Genomic DNA, 22,919 nt, shown 5'->3' with positions numbered 1-22,919 from the left:
TGAGGTATGCAAATATGTTCAGCTACCGGGTCTTCAACGGGAACATCAAGAGCTCGGTATGTACACGAGTTTTAGAAATTCATAACATGCATGCATAGCCATAACATGACAGCAGTATCATGGGTTGATGCGGGCCAGCCCGGTTCAAAGCAAGGGGCAATAGAAACTAAAATGGCGGCTGAAGTATTGGCAGCTAGAAATGTACAAATCTAAATCTGACTGAAACTAGGCTGGGATCCAAGTCGGCCTGGTTGGGTCAAGAGCGCAGTGTGGAGTTTGATAATGCATCCAGGCTGGACCAGCTGTAGATTCGTGAGTGCAGGTAGGTGCCCATGAGGCAAGCGAGTATACTGTGCTCCTTAAGGTAGGCAAACTTCACAGCTTGAATGGACGTCATGATTGTTGTGGTGGTGGTGTCAGTCTCTCTTCCACCCATTCACTCTAATACAATGAAAGGAACCCATCAAACAGACCACAAAGCGTCAGCATCGTGCAGTGAACAGACAAACCTCAGGTGTATTGTTTGTGACAATCATGAGCACATATCACGGTAAAGACAGAACTCAGGAGTGTCATCTGCTACGATCATCCGCACACATCACAGTAAAGCTGCTCCAGAGCAACCCTCCCAACGGAGAGTGCACTACACGTGTCCGTTCGACATACTATCAACCAGCTAACGTACACAGGTGGTTAGCTACTCATTCATTCCAGCCCATTCTCTCCATCACACAACGCCACAGGGATTTCTCACTCCACAGATCCCCCTTTCCCTGCAACCGCAAGCGCTGCGTCACAGCAACGTCACAATGGCAGCAGAATTAGTGAGACCTGCCTCTCCCCCACTACATTCAATATGCCACTGCCCACTATCTTTGGCCCGCTATCTTTGGCCTGCTGTACTGCATTTGATGGCTCGTGGAGCCAAGTAAAAAAAACGAAAAAAAAAAAACAGTAGTGGCGATGTCCTACGCCCAGTGTGCAAAGCTGCACGTTCCCACTCACCGTCACGAACCAATACGAGTTTGGCCTGAATACTGTTCTGGCTATGAAGCCCATTTCGGTAACAGGTGCGATGACGTGAAGATGCAGGTGCTCAATGGTATGAAACGGTGCCCAGTGAAAGCCGAATCTGCCCAGAGCACACGACACGTAGCATCAAGATAAGAATGATAGTGGTGACCATGCATGGGGGGATACAGTGAGAGGTGAAAGCTGTGTGCAACCAGGCATACTGTATGTGCCAGCAACACAGAGAACAAACAAGCATCCCGGTCAGAAGTAAATGACTCATTGTCAGAATCAAGGGGCATAAGCATAAGCACACACCATGAACCATGTACCATGAATACGCCGTCACAAGAGAAGCATGCAAATCTGCAAATGCACTGGATGTGCACCTGCAGATTTTCGCCTAGAGCAACGATAGCGGACAAGATCTGAATGAGACAGATCAAGGCTAGCGCCAGATAACTGCCCAATCCACACAACCTGCGAAGCCATGTGAATCGACCACCACTGCACACCTGGTCTACATCACACGAGTACATCGGCATAGAACGGCCAAGACAGCCAACAAGACTTGCCAAACACACACACACACACACACACGCGCGCGCACATTCTGCCAAGCACAACTATTCTTGAATGCTGCATGCACGCATGCACGCAGGTCACAAGAAACAACCAACAGAAGAATAGCCTTGACAACGTCGGCACAATGTGGTCACAAAGACGAAACTATGAGACGCACTGATGATGGCAGCAGCACAACGTCAACAACACATACGTTTCACCACGGCCACACGGAACAGGCCTTCGCTCTATGTCTACTATCGTATTCTCAGCTCATTGTACTAGTGCTGTACTAGCGTTACATGGCACAACGAAGCATGGCACAACCCAGCGCAAACTGCAAAGCAAAGCACGTTCTATCAAAACCACCACCAAAGCTGTTGTTGTTCATGCCCAACAGGAAGTAGACGAGACCAATGGCCGAATATATCTGAGAAGTGAACCCTCTCCCCTGTGTTAGAGGCACTGTATACATAATATAGCAATGTACTAAGCTCTGTCTCTGACATTGAGCACCCTCTGCAGCTCGGGGATCAACGGATTTGTACAGTAATGTCTTGTATGAAAGCTTGTCTCATATACAAGCCTGATTTTTCAAGATACACTGTCGGCACATAAGCCTGGTTTTAGTGTTGACATACATAGAAATACCTGTCTTGTATAGAAGCCTGTCTCATATAGAACTAGCCTGCAAAAATTCCCCAAGAAAGTCATAGAAGCCGCAGCTTTTATACACGACATTACAGTATGTACCACCAGGTGTGCCTAGTACCTTTCCAGGTGGGACGTTATCAGTAATTACCGGTATGTCAAAACACAAGTATGCAGTGACACATTCTTGAAGGCCCACAGTACCCAGAGCAAAAGGACAGCCATTGTTCAGCTCACCTGGCTGAAGTCACATCCGCACCTCTCTCCTCCAGCACTCTCTGACCAATTGACACCATGGACTGAACTACAGCACAATGTCACAGTACACAAAACAAACACATAGACACACACACACACACACACACACACACACACACACACACACACACACACAAACACAAACACACCCATCAATAAAATGACACTAAGAAAATGCTCACGCTCCAAGTAGAAGTAGAGAAAATTGGCCACCGAAAAAAAAAAGACAAACCACACAATGTTGTCGGGTTGGTACGCATGTGCATGCCAATGGAAAACAGTGCCCGGCTGCTTGGCCCTAATCTAAATGATTAGTCAGAACTCATGTACAAGAGTCAATTGGCCCTTTCAGATAGTTCTGCAGGTACACGACCAGAAGATCTACAGTCAGCTAGTGTGACAACTAGACACACACTTGAACGAGAACACTGAGACACACCAACGATCCGACACCTATCTCCAACACATTGCCAATGTGCAAACCAAAATCCTTCCAATCTAGAAAGTTCAAGATAAGGGAAAACAGGTCCGGAGAGGGGAAGGTAAGGTAAGCGCAATGAAGAAAATGGACACAAACCAAGTCCCAGGGCAACAAAGAATGCCTATTGTAACTGGATCATGACTGCCACCCATCAATTGGATCGAACTGTCCCATCTCTTCGCAAATACCATGACATGGAAATTGCGAATAGTTGTGCTGCCCAGTATTCACGCCAATAACATTTCGCGAATCTTCACAACCAGCTGGTTTGCGAGGACAAAATAAAATGTTCACGGACCACTGTGGCTGCTGAAGTAACTACTTTTAAAAAAAAAGTTTGGTTTCGTATTATTATTATATGCATTTCCGCGGCAATGTCAGCCGCACAATGGCAACCCACATATTCGCATATGCCGGAAATAGAATGCTCTGCCAAACACATAAATCAAATGACACCATATATATATCCGTTCTGTGTAATCCAGTCAAGAGGAGCATACGATGGCACAGAGTCCTCTGGTTGGTTTCGTGCTGGTAAATATTTTCTTCATGCCATCCTTGCAGAAATCAGGAACAGCAGGCCGTTCTAAAATATTGGCGCTCCATCACATATACAAAAAAAGAAAAAAAAGCTACAAAGCTACAAAGCTACCCCTATCAGTTCAGCACCATGCTAGTATACTATCTGGCTATACTAACTGGTTACATAGTCATTGGTGGACCGTAAGTCGTAAGTCGTAAATTGTTTTCCCTTCCTCTTATGCATGAATCCAGTTGGCTCAACATCCAAGTTCAACTACAGTCATGTAGATAGCTTGCTGTCTTTTTGGTCCCCCTCCCGTTACCCGATAGTGACTGCTGTAAACAGATTTGAATGAAAACAGTATGGTCTGATGCAAAAGACGATATTGGTCTTATTTTAAACAAAACAAAAAACGGACACACTTCAGGCTCATTACAAACATCTTGAAAGTTTTTGTCTTCACAAGTATACTTTCAACGCACCGCTACACCTTATTCCACAACACGCACGATCCACTCGACCACGGAGGGGACGTCCAGCAAAGAATCATCCTGGTACAAGATGGTCCAACGCAGCGGCATCAACACCAAGGAACGTCACCTCACAATTAACTAGACCACCAGAAAAACAACCGGACAAGACACCTACGTGCGTGGCAGTGACAGGAACCGCATCAACCAGAAGAATAACAAGATCGGCAACGGCGGCGATGGCAGCGACTAAAGCACAGACAGAGGCAACGGCTAGGGTCCACTCGACTAGCCATGTGAAATCGGATGTGTCCACCGCACATGCTGTTTGTTCTGATGTTAGTTCTGATAAGTATGAGTCGTCCATTGCTAGTCATTTGTTTGAGCATCCTGATTGTCGTGCTGTGTATTCGGATGATTGTTTTTCGATTGTGTCACGTGTACGCAGTGCTAGATTGCTGAATGTTTTGGAAGCTGTATACATTCACACAAGGAAACCCAACCTTTGCAAGCAGAAACAAATCAAATTCACACTTAGGCTGTTAGGTAGGTCGTCAAAACCTCGTTAGTTACATGTATGTCCAGTGGTTGTCTCTTGTTGTCGCACTACATGTCGCGCTTATTGAGTTTTCTCGCATTTGCACCTTTGTGTCATTATTGCAATTTTCGCTGTTTACTTTAGCTATCTTCTTTCTTTCTTTCTTTCTTTTTGCGCTGTTTTACCACCTTCTTACTGTATTTAATCCACTGTTCCTGTTCCTTTTCCCTTGCCTGTATTTCACCTGATGAGAAGGCTTGAAAGTATACTTGTGAAGACAAAAACTTTCAAGATGTTTGTAATGAGCCTGAAGTGTGTCCTTTTTATGAGTATTATCGCATTTTTGTCTCAGAGGAAACTGTAAAACAAAAAACACTGCTACAAAAGCACGACTGGAAAGAGGTGGTACCAAAGCATCTAACGCTTCTCGCAGAGTTACACCCGTTTTGACAGCGCTCACCAAACTTGAAGTTGTCCTGGCTCGGTTCCATGAACTTGACGTTGCCACGGTGATTGAGCGGTACCACTAGATAGTGATGGCTGGACGCTGGCCGGATGTCACGGAACACCACAAATTGCTCATCCTGCACAGAACAGGGAAAAAAAAGAAGACGAGAGAGCGACATGGTGAATGCGTTACTCGTAGAACAAAAGGCAGAGAACCACGACTGGTGTATTTGCTTATGCACCGCGTTATTCACATGTGTAGGCCGTCGTGGCTCTCTCACACTATCCTATGTATGTCGCACTTTGCTACTTCTCTAAAGGCATTCCAGTCTCTCAGCATAGTATAACAACCGTATTCCCTCCCATAAAAAAACGAGTTCTTAAATTAAATTCAAATAAGATCCGTTGTCACATGCACACATAAATAAGAAATGTAGGTGACACTGTCCGTCTATCGAAAACAGCAAAACCTACAGTTACGCACAAGTGGTCGACGTGTGAAGAGGTGTGAGCAGCGCAATATGCATTGCGATGACGATGACAATAGACGGCAACTCAACCAAACTACACTAACAGTGTTAAGTTTGGTTGTCCTACCTAACAGTCTGGGCGTGAAATCGTACTGTTTTTGCTTGTAATTCTGTCACGTGAAGGTACTCATAGTGCTCAGTAGCTAAATGTTTCGGATGCTGCCTTACAGTCTACATTCGCAAAGGAAAACCAAACCTATGCAAGCAGAAGTCTTTCCAGGACTCCTGCCAATAGGTCAAGCTCTCAGCTCCGGTTCATACTTCAGTACGCGCACGGGAAACTAGCGTGACTCCCGCGCGGTAGGCGAAATAAGTTCAGCGCAAGTCAACTTCTTCGACGCGACCGGCGTTGCGAAACACTTGGCATTTGCCATACACCAGTACTCTCACGCCTGAACAGTAAAAGCCTGGGCTCATGTCTTTCTTTTTTTTCCGATGACGTTCAACCCAGATATAAACAGAAGATTACCATTAAAAACGCATCATCGGAAACGATCAAGCTTCAGGCTCCTTACAAACAACATCCTCATACCGTAGTTCTTCTACTAATACCGAGTACATGTACTAAGATTGTTTTGTATTAAAACACTGCATCTGAACAGGATTGTTGTGATTGAAGGCAATCATGTAGTTGTGTACAACATTCATTAATTATGTTTTTTACGAATATGATGGACAGATGAAACAAGCCACATAAAAAGGAGATACGTGCTTCGAAAACAAGGTAATAACATAAATAAGGATATCTGCTGCTAGGGATTGAACAACCTTATTAAAGAACTAGTAGTAACAATAATAATAACAATAACATAACCTCGAGGCTAGAGTTCATCAACGTTTGAAAAGATTCTCAAAAGACAATACCTGGAAAAGGAGTTCAGTCTTCTCGTCCTGGCCACGGGCGACACGACAAAATACACAGCCCGGTTTACAGCCCTCGTCCGAGTCGGAGTTCGATATAGCAGGAGACGAATCTGCCATAGCAAGTCCCTATATTAGCATTAAAGGGGAAGTATACCCTAAAATCAAACTTTCACCAGTTGTAGTCTTCGGGGTGCTGAGTCGAATGGTCTTGGTCCGAGGAAGCTGAGACGCTCCCTTCCTACTTGAATCCCAATCGAACTCGCGCACTTCCACCGAAACTGGGTGACTGCGCCCTACTAGATGGGGATTTGTATGCAAAATGTCACTAAAAGCGCCATTTCGTTCTTATAAAAGCACGGATGACCGCGATTGGCCCATATGTTGTAGTCTTTTGGACGCTGAGTCGACTGGTTTTGGTCCGAAAAGGCTGCGATGCAGCGTTCCTCCTTTATTCCCAATCGAACATGGTTGAACAAGCGGTCACGTGCTCCTGCGTACACCAGTCACCTGGTCACCGTGCCTGCAGGGTACAACTTACTAGCCTGTTTGACCTTTTTTGGGTGCAGTCCTGTCACTCGAGTTGAACTCGAGTTGAACCTTGGTGTGAAAGTTGTCGCCTGCTGGCGCGGTGACCAGGTGATTTGGGCACCCAGGAGCACGTGACTGCTTCTTCAACCATGTTCGATTGGGAATAAAGGAGGAACGCTGCATCGCAGCCTTTTCGGACCAAAACCAGTCGACTCAGCGTCCAAAAGACTACAACATATGGGCCAATCGCGGTCATCCGTGCTCTTATAAGAACGAAATGGCGCTTTTAGTGACATTTTGCATACAAATCCCCATCTAGTAGGGCGCAGTCACCCAGTTTCGGTGGAAGTGCGCGAGTTCGATTGGGATTCAAGTAGGAAGGGAGCGTCGCAGCTTCCTCGGACCAAGACCATTCGACTCAGCACCCCGAAGACTACAACTGGTGAAAATTTGATTTTAGGGTATACTTCCCCTTTAACAATGTCCCGTCTCTACTACAGTACAAAGACATCATGATGTGCATGCAACAAACAAGCTGGCGTTCAAAGCAGAAATCAAAAGTTTTTGAAAGCGCAGTTTTAGAAGATGACGATGCTGGGCCTGTTGGTGCCTAACTTGGTGGACGTGTAGATGCGGTCGGCATGACTCATGATCAGCCAGAGGCAGAATTAACTAGAACTTACTTCGGGTAGAGGGGACGGCTCGATACTGGGACGCTTTGACAGCCAAATTTGTATAGACCCAAACCGATCATCAGCGTTGTTTTTTCACTCGAAATATGTTTGTGGAAGGAAACTGGCATGTTGAAGTTTGCTCTGGGGCCAGAGTCAATCGAACTGAGCCACTCCTTTGTGTCGACCCATTGCCTCCAAGTTGCCCAATTTTTCGCTTCAAAAAGTTCAAATCAGAGGTGGCTCCAAACCGGACACGTTTTAGAGTGCACGTCCAATTCACTCTGGGTCTGAAATTAGGTAATTGCTATCGCTCCACGACGGCCAGTACAGAGTAACAATAAGCCTTGTGTGTGCTTCCATTAGTTTTGATTGGTATACGGTGCTTTATTGGCGAGAGGCGAGTCGCTGTTTACCTGCGACAAGAAGTTGATTTTTCGAAAGCTTGTGGCTCAATGTAGCTGAACCATCGGACCTTATTTGTCAGCTTGGATCACGTGATCCATCCAGCTGCCGCGTGCGGCAAACAGCCCAAATAGCGCTAACTCTGGCCTGCGAGCGTTTGCTGCGACTAGCGCGCTAGCGCTCGTGACATACACAAACGCGCTAGCCAGAATGCTTTGACTTTGATGGCTTTCAGCTTCTATTTTTTGAAAAGTAGCGCGCTCAGACCAGCTCGCTCACTCTTTTCCTCTTCCATTTTTTAGGGCAATTGTTTTGTTTGATAGACGAAGCTTAGGGTCTCTTTGGGTTTGCAACCCTTACCCTCCTGGAAAAAAATCATAGTTGTGCTAGACTGCGACACTTCAGACCAGGTACTATTAGAGCCGCTAATGGACGACGAGCTATTTTCCGCTATCCGGAGCTCAAGCATTTGAGCCGCTAAATGGACGAGACTCCTGGGGTAAAGGATGCAGAGAATGAGGAGAAAACACTCGTATGGAGCAGGGAGTAGGTATTGTACTACTTCCTGGTATGGAGCACTGAGACGCGGTAAGTCTTAGGGCAATTCTTAGCCAGTAATTACTTTCTCGCCATAATTATGTTCTCGTTTTTCGTGTCTTCTGTAATGCCAGTACACTAGCAGTACGACTACACTGTAGGCAAGAGTCCATAAGCCAGAGTGTGCAGCTCTCCATCTATGCAGCATAAACAAATTAATGACAAATTTCCTTTGCCTAAGGGCTGGGTTCCACTGCCGCTCCGCCGCACATCATCCACGGCATGAAACGTCATCATTACGAGCTGGTCCAGCGAGGCCGCGGCTCATCACCAGCTTTCGCTTCGCTGCTTGATACAAAAAAATGCAAGCCGCGGTCACGGCTTGCATTGTTTCCCGCACTTAATTGTTTTATTCGGGGGAATTTTAATTCGTTGCACAGGCCAGAACACGAGGATTTTTTTGGATTTCACGCGCGCGCAGGCAGGCTAAATGTCATAAAAAAACGTCGAGCACGATCGCGGTACCGTGAATGGCGAGTGTCACTGGAACCGCGCCGCTCTGCTGCATGCAGCCAAGTACCGTGGAGCAGCGGAGCTGCGGAGCCGCAGTGGAACCCGGCCCTAACCAAACTTAAAGCAATTTGAAAATGTTTGACAATTTTTCATAAAAAACTTGACAACATTGTTCTTCTGTAGAGTGCCGCTGGCAACTCCATCGATGAACTCCATCAATGAGCGCAGGGATAAAGTTTAGAAACCCTTCGAGCGAGAACGTGTTTTCAAAAAGGAAGCACAAATATGCCGCGTAACTTCCCCTCTAGTACTGTATGGCCCCATCAAAGCCACTCGCTGACTACTTACCAGTAAAATGGGGTTGGACGGTTGTCAGATTAGCTGACATGTTTTCTGCCAACACAACCATAAGCAGTTGTCAACTCTCAAGACTAAAAGAGCTTGCGAAGAAAGTGAGAAACCTTGGCTATGAAAGCACATGAAGCGTCAGAACATAATCGAGCAAACTTGGACCTAGATTACCAGTGTCTGCTCCAGAGCCGGGTCAGTGGCCCTGTTTGTGAGTACTTGGACCTTTTGGAAAAAGAACACTGGGTTACCTGTGACCCGGTCGGAAGTCCTGTCGAGTACTATACTTTTTTATACTTCGAGGGTATACCGCCACTGAAAGGCTGCATACGCGTGCAGATGCGTGCGGCCAGAGTGCCCAGTGCGAGTACGTTCATACATGTACATGTACAATCATGTACATCAGGAAGTCGAAAGTAAGTTTACGACTCCCTGACACACAGTAGCCGCACTTGAACGCATCTGGCTCTGGCCCAGTGTTGCAGGAATTGTGCCAGGTAGACGTGTACCCGGTTTGTGTTAAATCTTAGAGCAGGTACCGCATACCCTATCATATCTGTGTACATGGGTAGACAGAGTCAGTGTTGTTGCGTCCCACTCAGCACCCTTCTGGTTCATTTCGGCACCAGCACTCTTTGCGTATGCAGAGTTGAGTAGAGTGCAAGTTCGGACCACAAGTACACTGCAGCGGCTAGTAGCAAACCTAACCTGTGCCGTGATGCCCGGCACGTGTGTGCATCTACTTCATCCCTGAGTAACACACCTGGTATATTGTGCACAATAGGGCACAGTAAATAATCAGCATGCATCGCAGTTTTCTGCAACATATTCCTGAAGTCACTTTACACCTCAGAAGAATTGCGTCGCTGACTGGAATTCGATACCGGTTTAGTTTCTCTCTGGGTCATTATCAATCATAGAAAACCCGTCATACAATAGGTTCAAGCTAAAGTACCGTATCACCATGGTAATTCCTGGAAATTCGGTGTGTTTTCTGCCTTTTGTTAAGGGTTAAACAAGCAGCAATGTGCAACAGAAATTACCATGGTGATACAGTAGATTACCGTGTGAAGCGGTGTGAGATGCAGCAAAGGTGAGCCTGTTACTGCGAGTCTATGCCCTAAACAATAAACTTTGCCGTGGGATGATTATCCTTGGGCTGCACACTCTGCACACTTATTGCTAGGTATATCACTGGTCTTGTTCGAATCGTCCATTACGTTTGCAGCTGTTCAAACTTGTTTTGTTGTTTAATATTTTATTGATTTATTTATTCTACTTGCCTTTCCTATCTTCTTGTGTTTAGCATTAGGCGATTTGATCGCAGGACAAGAGAGGAGCTGATGGACGATCTCTCCAGTGTCTCTCTTGGTTCGGAGCAGCGCCGAGTGCTGACGTTGGGACTTGGGTAAGGATGAGTGTTCCCTCATGTTTACAAGTTATCCGTTTTGTCCAACACTAACGGTTATATGCAGAATACTGCTGAGTCAAAAATGTGCAACAATTAGCACAAAAACTGACTGATGAGATCATGACATTCAACGACCTGATGCTTAGCTGCATCACGTTTATATCCGTTAGTGTTGGACAAAACGGATAACTCGTAAACTGATGGTCCTCTTTTTCAATTTTAATCCTTGGCTCTCCATCCGAGTTCCCTCGTGTGTGTAGCTATTATTATTTTTTTGGTGACAGTCAATTTTTTCTTCAGACTTTTCCCGTTTGTGTCTTTCCCTCAAACTAGTCAATATTTTTATTTACTTATTTTTTTGCCCAGGGTCTACATTCTACCTTTATTTTACTTAGACTAGGGTTAGCTGTCCGTTTACCAGTACTCATCCACACATATGTGCACATAGGATCTACACAGAACTCTATCAGTAGATATTTTGTGTATAGGAGGTTGTCTATCCACCGAGATAGCACTATATACTCCCATTCTGTGTGTTCTCTGGTAGCTATGTCCCTTGGAGACTATACGGTGCCAGTGTGGTGACCGAGATCAGGCGTGTCTGCACTGGCATCGTCAACTTTGCCTACTGCTACGTGCTCCCCAGTGCTCCATCTGTGTCCTGTAATTTGTTTGGGGAGGGGGGGGGGGGGCAATACCGGTACTTCAGGTGCAGGGGGCAAGGGGGGAATGGGGTGGGGGGACATCATGCCCCCAATGAACCTCTCCAGGCGTTGTTCTGGAGTAGACTAACCATAGGCGGAGTGTACACATGCAGCACATAGTTTGGGAGCTAGAACGCAATCGGACTCAGGCATATTCAAAGGCAGTCTATTGTGATAGTAGTCCTGGACTGATCTCACTATGATGATATAGGTCGTGCCCAGCATCACAATGCCAAACATTATAAATGACTGGTTTTTTTTGCCTGAGGGGCTAGATGAGCATGCGGCTAGACTGCCGATGGCAACCAACAGGCTCAAGGCTGTGTTGAGACTTCGTGTGAGCGACCCGAGTCAATTGTTTACTCACCATGACTAGGCATCGCATTGAGCATCGTATGCCCACTAATATAATATATTATGTCACTGTTCTTAGTCGCACCGGGGGCGCATGCCCGTTTTCAGGAGACTTCTCAAAACACATAAGCCCTGGGTCCTGAAGGTTAGGCCTATTGTTAATCTAAATAGTCCTGGCTACTATCCCGCTGAGTTCACTGACTTTCTACTGAACCCGTATGTATGTGAGGAAAGTACTGTTCTGACCTCAACTGCGGATTTCATCAACTTGGTAGAAGGTTTGCCTGTGTGGGACGATCATTTATAATTGAGCATAGATGTGACCAGCCTTTACTACACCAACATCCCCAACGAGCTCGGTTGTCGTGGTATATCACACACAGGTGTACAAGGTGGATGCCCCTCGCCCTTCGTACATGGTTATTACAAGCAGTGACTTCCTTGATGTCAGTCATTCGGAAGAAAAATGAGTTCGTGTATGGTAACGATGTGTTTCGGCAGATCCAAGGCCAGGGACTGCCATGGGTTCGCCTGCAGCAGTGGTCTATGCCGACATTGTTATGCTGTATTTGGAGAAGCAGTACGTTTTGCCGATCTTAGAGGGGGAGGGTTTAGAGGTTCAGGTTTATAGACGCTTTATCATTGCATGGTTGCGAAGGTCAAGCTCAGCGCACTTTAGATAGGATTAATAAGTGTTCGGCCCTCAAGTTTTCTCATGAACTGGCACATGATGGCATTGATTTCCTGGACACCACAGTTTTCCGTAGTAAGGGATACATGGCGGTGAAGCCTCATTTCAAGTTCACCAATCGTTTCCTGTATCTGCTTGTCGGTAGTAACCACCCCTGTAGTATGGGCAAAGGTGTGTTCACTGGGGAGTTGATCCGTATCCGTCGGTCTTCGACCCTTGACCACCACTACGAAGCTGCTGCCGAGCGGCCGAAGCAGGCTTTCCGGGCCCGTGTATACAAGCGCTCCATCTTTCATCTTTCAGACCCGTACACTAGGAATGGATGCGCAGGGAAGGTATGTTGGTCAAATTGGCATGGGTTTGGGTTATTTCTGTAGTTGTATACAGTGCTCCTCATTGTATTTACCTGAGCCCGGCCTGCTGTCCTTCGCCCGTTGGTCTTGAGGTCCAGGTGTAATACCCCTACCATACAGTCCGGTGGCCAGCGCGGTTGTTGTTACACGGTGGAACATCGGCAAGAGGTTGCTTGCCCGTTTGCCTCATGCTCAGTGTCCTCAGGGAGTTAGTATTTTCCTCCTGTTTGGATTTTGCAGTGTCTATGGTGTCGGTAATTGAGTTTTTGTTCTGTATGCTTTTCTGTGGTGTGTGGCTGTTGTTCACACATCTTTATTTGACTTGCTTCCTGGTGTGGTGTACCTTTTTGTTTTATATTGGTGTTGGTCTGGCTGTAGAGTTCTAGCATCCGTAGCTGCCTCAGGGGGTGCCACTTCTCCCATCAGCGTCGACTAGTCCGCCGGTACGTGGTGCTATATTACGTTTAGTTGTCTGTTCCATCCTGTACGGGCTGTGTCCTGCTGACCACACAGTCTGGGTCTCCATACTTTGCATGTTCTCATCGTGTGTAGTGTTCACACCAGGGGCGGATCCAAGGGGGTGCGAAGGGTGCAAATGAACCCGTCAGGATTTTTCCAAAAAAAAAAAAAAAAAAAAAAGGTCAGGCCAGCCGGCCAGGCCCAGGCTCGCTGCGCGGATCCGGATGATTTGTGTGCAATCACGTGATCGTTCTGGACACGTGCTCGCGCCAGGGCTGCACATTTGGAATAGAACTTTTTTGGAACTAACTGTTACTTTTTCACCGGCAACAAACTCACTTCGAAGTTAGTTCAGGAGTACAATGGGACAGAGTAGACTAACCGGGCTAGCTCTACGAGTACTCCACATCCGCTACGACTTGGCTGTTGATGTCACTGACATCGTCGACATGTTCGCCCTCGAGCACTCACGGAAGATGAGGATGACCAACATTCTCCAGGATGCGGAGTGAGGAACTGAACAGCCGCCCTGAATTCTGACTAGAGTTGACATTGTGTATATAGCATGTACATAGCATAATCTGTGTCTGACTGAGAATCATACCGGTAGCAGTCGTAAATTACTTGTAAATTTTGACATTCAATGTGTAACTATAGTCTGTTTCAAAAAGATTTACAATCAGGTTTGGGTCTTAAAAAGTATGAAGATAAGGGAAATTTGGACAACAAAGTACATAGAATGGCTTGTTAGGACACGGCAAATTGTTCTGTGAAGGTTTCGGAACAATTGGACCAACCGTTAAGGAGTTAGAATTTCGGCCAGGTTTCCGGCCTTTTCCCATGGTTTACAATTTGCCCAGGAAGCCAGTATCGATTTTTTATCAAAACCCACGATTTATCCTTTCCTTTTTGGCCTTGTGGTTATGAATGCTGTCTGCTGACCATGAAGTTGTGAGTTCAAATCCCAACCTATCCTCACGTCAAACTTTTTTTCATTGTTTTGGTGATCAAGCTGGTACAAGACAAAAAAGGTGGCTGCACCAAACGACTTGTTGTTGGAGGTCGCGCTTCCTGCCGAACTGACTGACACTTGACTGGCTCATGCCATGTGAACACACCCACAACACTGCAATGGTGTGAGTGAATTATAATGGAAGTCATCGCGCTGTAGCTTTTGAGATTTATTTTAGTATTTCAAGATCGCCAATTTGTTTGAATTTAGCAGTCAACGCCGTCCTCTATCAGCGTTCACAAGCGTTTGCTTTTCTCAAAATGTCGTCAAAGTCACACGGATAGCTTTGCCAAGTCATGGCCTTGGAAATGAGTCCGTGTCCATGTCGTTTTCGTCACACGGTGAGTAAATTGCATCGCAGCTCAAAGAAACTATTTTGGTCACAAAACGGACCCATGCAGCTCGTCAACATTTACAACACTTTCGTTTCGACATGTCCTCTCTGACTCCATTATCGATACGAGGAAGAACTCGTTTGTTGTAAACCAGACGTACGTCCATGACTGTGTCAACGTGAGTGAGTTGTCATTTTTCTTGCTTTCGCGCGGAATATTTCTTCGAGTTCACAGTGAGTTTTTCCAGGCAGCGCTCGAGTGCTCATACGGTAAGACGCTAAACTCCGCGGGCGATCGACAGGGTTGTAAATCTTTTTGAAACGGACTGTAATCATACTACTCATCTTGGTGCTATGTGTAATTATGATAATTATTATACAGTAACACACATAACATACTATGTCTTTGGTTTACTACTGCAAAAGAAAATACGTAAGTTTCATCCTCGCACCCCTCAGCTTTGGGGTCTGGATCCGCCCCTGCACACGTACATATATGGACTGTCACACCCATATGTTGTACATGTGGCTGCACGTGTTGTCTCTTTGTCGTACCTGCTGCTGTATTTGTGTTTCTGTGATGCTGACTCGTACATGCTGCTGCGCTGCTTTGTTGTATTGCTGACACGTGCACCTTTTTGTGCTGATATGATATCGAGTACGCCACTTTTTGTGCTGATGAGGGCACCACTTTCCGATATCATGTTTCCTTTCGCCATGTCAGTTGTCAGTTCTCCCGTCGTCTCCTGAAGTGTAGTAGTGAATAGCTCTCTCTCTAGCTCTAGAGAAAAACCACTTGACTAGTCCGTTTGATGTGTGGCGTGGCGAGGGTATAGTAGAGGCAGCTCGTTCTCCAACCGAGACGACATTTGGCGCCCAACGTGGGGCTCAAACCCACGACCCTGAGATTAAGAGCTTCATGCTCTACCGACACATATATGCACGCGGCACCGTTTGTGCTCCTATCCATTTACATATGCTGCTTTCCACACCTGTGCTGACAGTCGGTACGCACCGACTCTGTACGCATGCACGCACACCATTACATTCTGTTGGCATCATATTAGTGAGGTTTTGCATTCCAAAATTCGGCAAAAGATTCGGCACGCGGGAGCGAGGTCGAAAATGCACACGAAGATGCGGCATGTTTGTTCGGAAAAAGCTCACTTTGCCGAACATATTTTTCGGATGAATTTTCTTGTGGAAGAGCGCTAGCGCGTGATTTATTCAAAGAGGTTTCTTATCTTGGCATGGCTTCGCAGGCGTCTTTGACGACATCAGCATCGTCAGCTACCTCTGATTGCTCCTCTCCACTGCCTGTCTACTCTCTTTCGCCTGGAGTGTCCTCACCGTCATCTGTGTGGCTGAAAAGACTATGGCGATACCCATAAAATTTGACTTGGCCATGGAGTTGGTTTTTCTGAGGCGACTGAGGCAGGTTTGGCCCTCGACTCTTTGGGCGCGATCAAAGTTTGTCGGAATCAGCAAGAAAAGGAGCACGGGACAGGACATTGCTGATGCTGGGGCTCACGAAATCAAAACACATCATTTTCGACTTGCAAAACAAACGTCGGTGCGAAAATTCGACATTTTGATGTTCGACAAATTACCAAAGAACGCCAAGCCGAAATTCGGAATGCAAAACCTCACTATTGCGGAGCTTTCCGGAGCTCCGAGTTAGTTGTTGTTTGGAATACAGCAAGAGAACAACATTACATTGGCGCTGCGAGCAAACGCCTGATCCTCGCCATGTCCCTACTGTCACTACCGCCTCCGGAGCCATTCCCGATCTACAGCAGTCTCTACGATGCTGCTGCCCATTTTCCTGCCTGGGAACGGTGTTTCCAACTCTATGTCGCAGCAGCCGGCATCTCGGATGACACTTGCCAGAGAGACACTTTCCAGTAAGTGGCCGGCAAGGACATCCAGCAGCTCGTCCCTACGTTAGCCAACACTGGCAACGATCTCGACGGCCTCATAACCGCCGCCGCCGACTACTTTCAGTCGAAGCAGAGCCCCAGCATGGCCCGCTTCCACTTCCGGCAGGTCACCCAGCAGCCTGGCGAAACATTAGACACGTTTTATACTCGTTTGCTGGCATCGGCAACGACCTGCAGCTTCGCCGACGATGCCCAGAAGAACGTGGCTCTCTGTGATCAAATTGTGGCAGGATGCACGTCCGATCCACTCCGCAGAAAACTGCTGGAGACTGGGTCCCTTGATCTCGCCAAGGCGCTCAAGGCCGCCAGAGCATTTGAAGCGTCAGTGGAACAGACGACGGCGTTCCGGCGCACACAAGACTCGATCAATGCCCTCCGTCATCAGCCACCGTTCTACAAAAGGACACAGCCGCCTCCTGCTACTGTTTCAACTCCGTCGCGTCGACCAATGCAGTCTTCGCCACATCCAGCTGCAAACTCGTACCACCAGCCACCTGCCCCAGTCGCCACTCGCGCTCCAGGCCGGCGGGAATCCAGCACATCGCTCTGCTACCGCTGTGGAGAGCCAGGCCACCCTGAGTCACGTCGCTACGCAGTTTTGCACTGTAAACGTCTGCCCATGGGCGTATCGTCCGCATCCGAGATCCTACAGCGCACACTGGACGCCATGGCTCGCTGGCCTCGACGGTGTGAAGAACGTCCACGACAACATCTTCAACTTTGGTAAGAGCGTCGAAGAGCACAACCGACGACTCGCCGCCTGCCTCCAGCGGCTCCAAGATCACAACGTTACACTCAACCGAGCCAAATGTCACAAATGTCACATCCTCAAGCCTCGGCTCAAGTTCATGGCTAGCGTCTACTCCGACAAGGGCATCCGCGCCTCTCCCAGCCACCAGCAGTCTGTGGCTACATTCTCTACGCCATCTTGCGTCAGCGACATACAGAGTTTCCTGGGTCTCACCAACTTCCTCCGCCGTTACATTCGTAACATGGCCGATCTCACCACGCCACTCCCTGCTCTCACTAAGAAAGGTACTGTTTGGCGTTGAACTGATGTTGAGCAGCAATCATTTGATGCACTGAAGAAGGCCATCGCCGAAGACTGCATGCTGCAATACTTTGACCGCAACACATCACTGTATGTCGACGCACCGGCCTCGGCGCAATCCTGTGTCCACGCCAAGACAACGGCCACGATGCACCTGTAGCATTCGCCAGCCGTGCACTCTCCGGCGTCGAGCAGCAATATTCTCAAACTGAACGGGAAGCATTGGGTGTCAAGTTTGGCTGCCTTCGCTTTCACCACGACTTGACAAGGTGATCCACAGTTCACCGTTGTCACCGACCACAAGCCGCTCCTGCAACTCAAGGCCGTCGGATCGAGACCTCCACCATGAATTGAGCGCATGGTCCTCCGCCTGCAGGATCTCAGCTTCCAGCTCCAGTACAAGCCTGGCCCAGAAAACCCGGCCGACGTCGTCAGTCGCAATCCGCAGCCTCATCCCGACTTGCCAAACATCGGCGCACAGGAAGACACTGCGTACATACATGCCCTAGCTACAGCAGCTAAGCCGAATGCGTTGGCTCTGAAGGAGATTGCGGACGCCACCACCGCAGACACCACACTGCAAGCCATCCTTTCCTCTCTGCAATCTGGCCGCTGGGATTCCAGCCACACCACGGTCCGCCCGTACTTTGCCCTCCGCCATGAACTGTCTGAGAGTGACGGTCTACTACTCCGCAACGACCGTCTCGTCATTCCCACGGCCCTCCAACGGCTTACCCTGCAGCTTACACATGCGGGCCACCAAGATATTGTCCGCACCAAGCAACGGCTCAACAGCAATGTTGGGTGGCCCAACATGGCTACTGAAGCCGAAGCACTCTGCCGGCAATGTATTCCGTGCCAAGCAACTCTCTCAACGACACCGCTACGTCCGGGAGTCCGTGCCCACACCACCGTCCACCAAGCCGTGGCAACGAGTCTTCGTCGATTTGTATGGACCCATGCCAAACGGTCAGCACCTGCTTGCCACTATCGACCAGTTGACTCGCTACCCGGTCATCAACGTGTTCAGCACGACACCCACTACGGCCGGTGTTGTAGCTCTGCGCTCTACATTATCCATGTTCGGCTTGCCCGAAGAGCTAGTCTCGGACAACAGTCCTCAGTTCCGTTCTTCGGCTTTTGCTGATTTCCTCGCGCCACACGCTATCCAGCACCGCCACACCCCTCCTTTGTGGCCACAAGCAAACGGAGCAGTCGAGTGCCTCAACCGTACCATTGGCAAAGTTCTGCGAACTGCCAAACTAGCTGGCGAAGACATCAATGTTGCATTTGACCAATGGCTCCTAGCGTACCGCACCACGCCACACCCTGCCACTCACGAGGCACCGGCAACACTCATGTTTGGTCGCCCCATCCGCGACAGCATACCCTGCATTACGGCAGCCGCACCAGACTTACCTTCAGCTGCCCACCGTGACCAGCAATTCCGCCAATCCCAGCGCGACGCTGCCAATGCCACCCGCCGGTCAAACGCCCCCATCCTCACTCCTGGTCAGCGCGTCTTACGCCGCAATGAGCAGGCACACAAGCTCTCACCACAGTGGGATCCCAACCCCTGGACCGTGGACCAGATCTCTGGGTCTACGGTGACGATCTCCAACTCAGCAACTGGCCAAAGATCGACTCGCCATAATTATGTCGTTCGTCAAGCCCGTAATTGTTGTCACACAGACAGCCCATCACCCACTACCAGCTGAAAGTTCTGCCACCACACCTTACAAAATTACAACAAAATCACATGCAAGAAGTCCTTTCACTTTGACTACTGCTCGTTGCGTGACATCACTCCTCACGAAAGGACTTCCTGGGGATCACAATCCTAAACTGACAAATGTACGAATACCGCAACTGACTCTGTTGTTCTGCACGCCACGATCAACACGACTGCGTGCAAGACACAGCTGATCATCGTCGCTGTACTCTTCCCTGAGCACGTTACCCTGTCGCTGCAGCCTGCGACGGACATTCCATAGTTCCACCAACTTGATGGCTTGATGTTCCCATTGACGTCGACCATGCGGTGTTGCCATTGACGACCTTCAACTTCAGGTCCTTGCCGTGGTCCGCACCATTCAAGAGATGGGCCACATTTGGTGTACTTTCACCCAGTTGGTCACTTATTTTAACCTTGCCGACTTTCCACTGCCGGACTGTTGCTTCAACAACTGGCGGAGAGCACATACGCATATCATCACTCTTCCTTGCAAACATCATTTCCGTCTCCACCACGTCCTTATCAGCCTGATCCATGCCTGACACCCCCAAGGCACTGTCCACTGTGCCGCCGGGCTGGTGGAGCGACGGACCGATTCTCCAGTTACAGTCGTCGTCCACAAGGCTGTTGGAGTGCGCATCCAAGATGTGCTAGAGCTGTTCAGTGTCGTGCAATAGCTATCGCATGAGCTGATTGTTTAGTAACTGGTGGTGTTAGTGGACAGTATAGCGTAACTTGTAGTTCCTTGGTCTTTCTCTTTTGTATAAACAAACTAGTAAGCTAACGATAAACTAGTTACACTGAGACAATTCGACTGGCACAAATTACAACAAAATCACATGCAAAAAGTCCTTTCACTTTTACTACTGCTCGTTGTGTGCCAACCACCATCATCAGTGTGCGCATTGCGCCTGGTTTGGTGCATGCCTGGTGGAATCTGACATAGCGGCTGATGCAGTGAGCACGTCAGGTAACACCTAACGCATTGAAAATGACTCAACTATGACTTGGTTCGATTGCAAAAAACCTAATGATAGTGGTACCGAAACATTCGGGTAACCGGAGTAAGTGCCAATTGATATTTTTGGCTCCAGTCAGTCAAGTGATTCAATTGCAATAAAATTATATACGTATGGTGGAACTCACTTAGTACGTACCCGGGTAAGACGTACACCTGCATAACACGGTCCTCTTTTGTCGCACGGATTTTCCTCCCATAAGCGCATATTCAGATGTGTACGGATACGACTGCTTCCTTCTGTTCATGTGGTTCATTGTCGCTGTGTTACTGTATGCAGATCTCACTCAGCTCTGCTCTCCGAGCATTCTGCTTCCAACACGCCGTGACTTCCCGAAAGGTATGTATGGTGGCTAATAAATAATGCGAGAGTCTTTACGGATTCCAGTGCTCTCATGCCTTTTGCAAGTTCCTTTTGTAAGTCAAATGGAACATGGTTTGTGGTCAATACTTCAGCAGTAGTGGTGCGAGAATATTCGGGTGTCAAATTGCTCGGAATTGATGTATGATAACGGAGAATATACCAACATGTGAATCACTTGGAGATATGGTTTGCCAGGTTCTATTCACACTCACTAGGCTAGACCCTCTCGAGTATTGTACAACAGTTTTGGCCCAGGAGTGGTAAAGGGCACGGGGCAAGCTATGTCGGGACCTGCTGTAAAGTCTGCCATACACGAGCTGTACGTCTTATCGGATGGGATATACCCCTGATATTGCTGATAATGAATGGCCCAGTTTCATTGTACTGCTGTCCGCGATATTATATCCTTAGTGGCATTGTTAACTTCTCATTGCTTGTGGGGACGCATGGATCATACGTCCATCCAACACGTGCCAATCGGAACCCACCGACAACGCTGTCGGTTGGGTTGGACCACAATCGGTTGGTTTTTGAGTCCAAGATGCCACCTAGGTAGCACACAGCATTGCTAATCTGATTTTAAATTAGCTGCGCAAATCCTGGCATACTGCCCGTAAATGCATCTAACTCCCAGGGTACTTATGAGTTTTTAGGTCTATGTGGTACTTGTGTCGCATTGGCAGCCACTGTTCCGTTCTGTATTTTCTGGTCTATGTGTCGTTGAATCTCCACAGAAAATGTGCTCGCGCATTAGAGGGAGGTGAAAGATGCACCTGCAGGAGAATACATGCTTAAGAGAAGGCAGAAACATGCCCGGATCCACCAGAACTAGTGCTGGCAAGTCAACAGAGGCGAGTACTGATAATGTTCCAGATTGTGGTAGGATCACATAAGCAAAATTGACACTGGGAGGCACGGCGGTGGGTCAGCTCATGGCCAGCGCCAGCTCCAGTGGATATCACGTGCATCCAGTTCTAGTACTATAGTATGACTGCTACAAAGTAGTGCGGCCCAAATAGAACTCGGGTCAGGTGCCGAAGAACTGGGGGGTGGGGGGGGGGGGGGCATGTATCAATGAATGGTAATAACTCCGGAAATCATGCTGGTGTATCGAGGGCGTGGGCCAATGAAGTGCTGGATTGATGGTGGACGACTGTACTGCAATCTTGGCTGGTCCCACTATCGCAGAGACAGCACTTCCTGGTGCAACCACCCTATCCTGCAATCTATATAATAATTATTATAAGAGATTTGTGTGAACGATTTTAGCATGATGCAAGTCAGCTTATTGTGCTGGGGGCCTGGCTACATGTCACTATAGCTTTTTATAGACTCGATCACCGCATTACGCTGCCTTGCGTTGACTTGATTGAGCACTCTTTTTGGTTAGTGTCAAAGGTATATGTAATATGTATCTGCCTTCGTGCAAAGCTCTCTTTGTGCGTGTCTTGCAGATAGCTCGCTGACTTTGATGCTTTGAGCCATTTTCAAATTGCTTTTTTGTTCATTTCATATAGACCGTATTGCCATTTGTTTAACCTCCCGCTCTGAGCTCCACTGATGGGACCTAAAAAAGGCTGACACAGCTGTCTGGAGATTGAGCGTCAGTATTATGGATTTAGAATACACGATCTGGGGACAGCACTAGTACTGTCTAGCTGTTTCGTCCTTTGTGGACTCATTAGCGAATCACGGAGAAATAACTCTGAACTAAGGATGAACCTAGCAGCCATGAAAATAGATAAATAATGCCTCCAAGCCAGAATTCAAGGCTACATGTGTAGGCCCGAATGTGCCTTGCCCAAGTGCTGAAACTGATAAGTCATTGAGATACGCATAGAACATCTGGCAAAGGAACTACTAAAGCCCCCACAAGCACGGTATTCTACTTCAACAAGGAAGAATTTTGAAAGCATGCACAGCCCTACATGTATAATGTTGGTATAGGTAGTAAGCCTTGTTTGATAAATTAACATGACAAGGCGGGGGACGCACTGTGTTAAAAAACAGTGCTCCTGATACACTAGTATGTCCTCGGCTTTGTCACATGCTGTCAACCGATCAACACATACAACGTTGCATGCAAAACGGCTGCAGCCTCGAAGTACGGAGTGCTATTTTGGAAAATGCTAGATGTACAGCCTGTACTTATAC

At 47.8% G+C, this 22,919-nt stretch overlaps 2 protein-coding genes across 4 annotated transcripts; one reads left to right on the top strand and one right to left on the bottom strand.

Moving 5' to 3' along the window:
- Positions 1-6: 6 nt before the first annotated feature.
- Positions 7-6,477, bottom strand: LOC135812665 (adenosine 5'-monophosphoramidase HINT3-like). The gene is made up of 5 exons (XM_065325947.1): positions 6,338-6,477; positions 4,957-5,080; positions 2,464-2,530; positions 1,006-1,132; positions 7-441 (listed from the first exon to the last, which is right to left on the bottom strand). The coding sequence occupies exons 1-5, from the start codon at positions 6,452-6,454 to the stop codon at positions 394-396; spliced, it is 483 nt and encodes a 160-aa protein (XP_065182019.1). The 5' UTR covers positions 6,455-6,477; the 3' UTR covers positions 7-393.
- A 1,524-nt stretch (positions 6,478-8,001) lies between these two features.
- LOC135812645 (uncharacterized) lies at positions 8,002-21,666 on the top strand. 3 transcript variants are annotated; one of them, XR_010552906.1, is made up of 6 exons: positions 8,002-8,529; positions 10,349-10,432; positions 10,646-10,747; positions 13,231-13,295; positions 20,682-20,741; positions 21,500-21,666. XR_010552906.1 is itself a non-coding variant. In XM_065325937.1 (4 exons), the coding sequence occupies exons 1-3, from the start codon at positions 12,586-12,588 to the stop codon at positions 20,728-20,730; spliced, it is 363 nt and encodes a 120-aa protein (XP_065182009.1). In that variant the 5' UTR covers positions 11,495-12,585; the 3' UTR covers positions 20,731-20,741; positions 21,500-21,666. The 3 variants fall into 3 exon arrangements, 1 of the variants encoding a protein (XP_065182009.1); XR_010552902.1 differs by lacking the exon at positions 10,349-10,432; XM_065325937.1 differs by lacking the exons at positions 8,002-8,529; positions 10,349-10,432; positions 10,646-10,747 and adding an exon at positions 11,495-12,834.
- The last annotated feature ends 1,253 nt before the right edge of the window (positions 21,667-22,919 follow it).

The sequence above is a fragment of the Sycon ciliatum genome, chromosome 1, assembly GCF_964019385.1.
Source record: "Sycon ciliatum chromosome 1, ocSycCili1.1, whole genome shotgun sequence".
Classification (NCBI taxonomy): Eukaryota; Metazoa; Porifera; class Calcarea; order Leucosolenida; family Sycettidae; genus Sycon; species Sycon ciliatum.
This window is presented reverse-complemented; position numbering and strand designations above follow the sequence as displayed.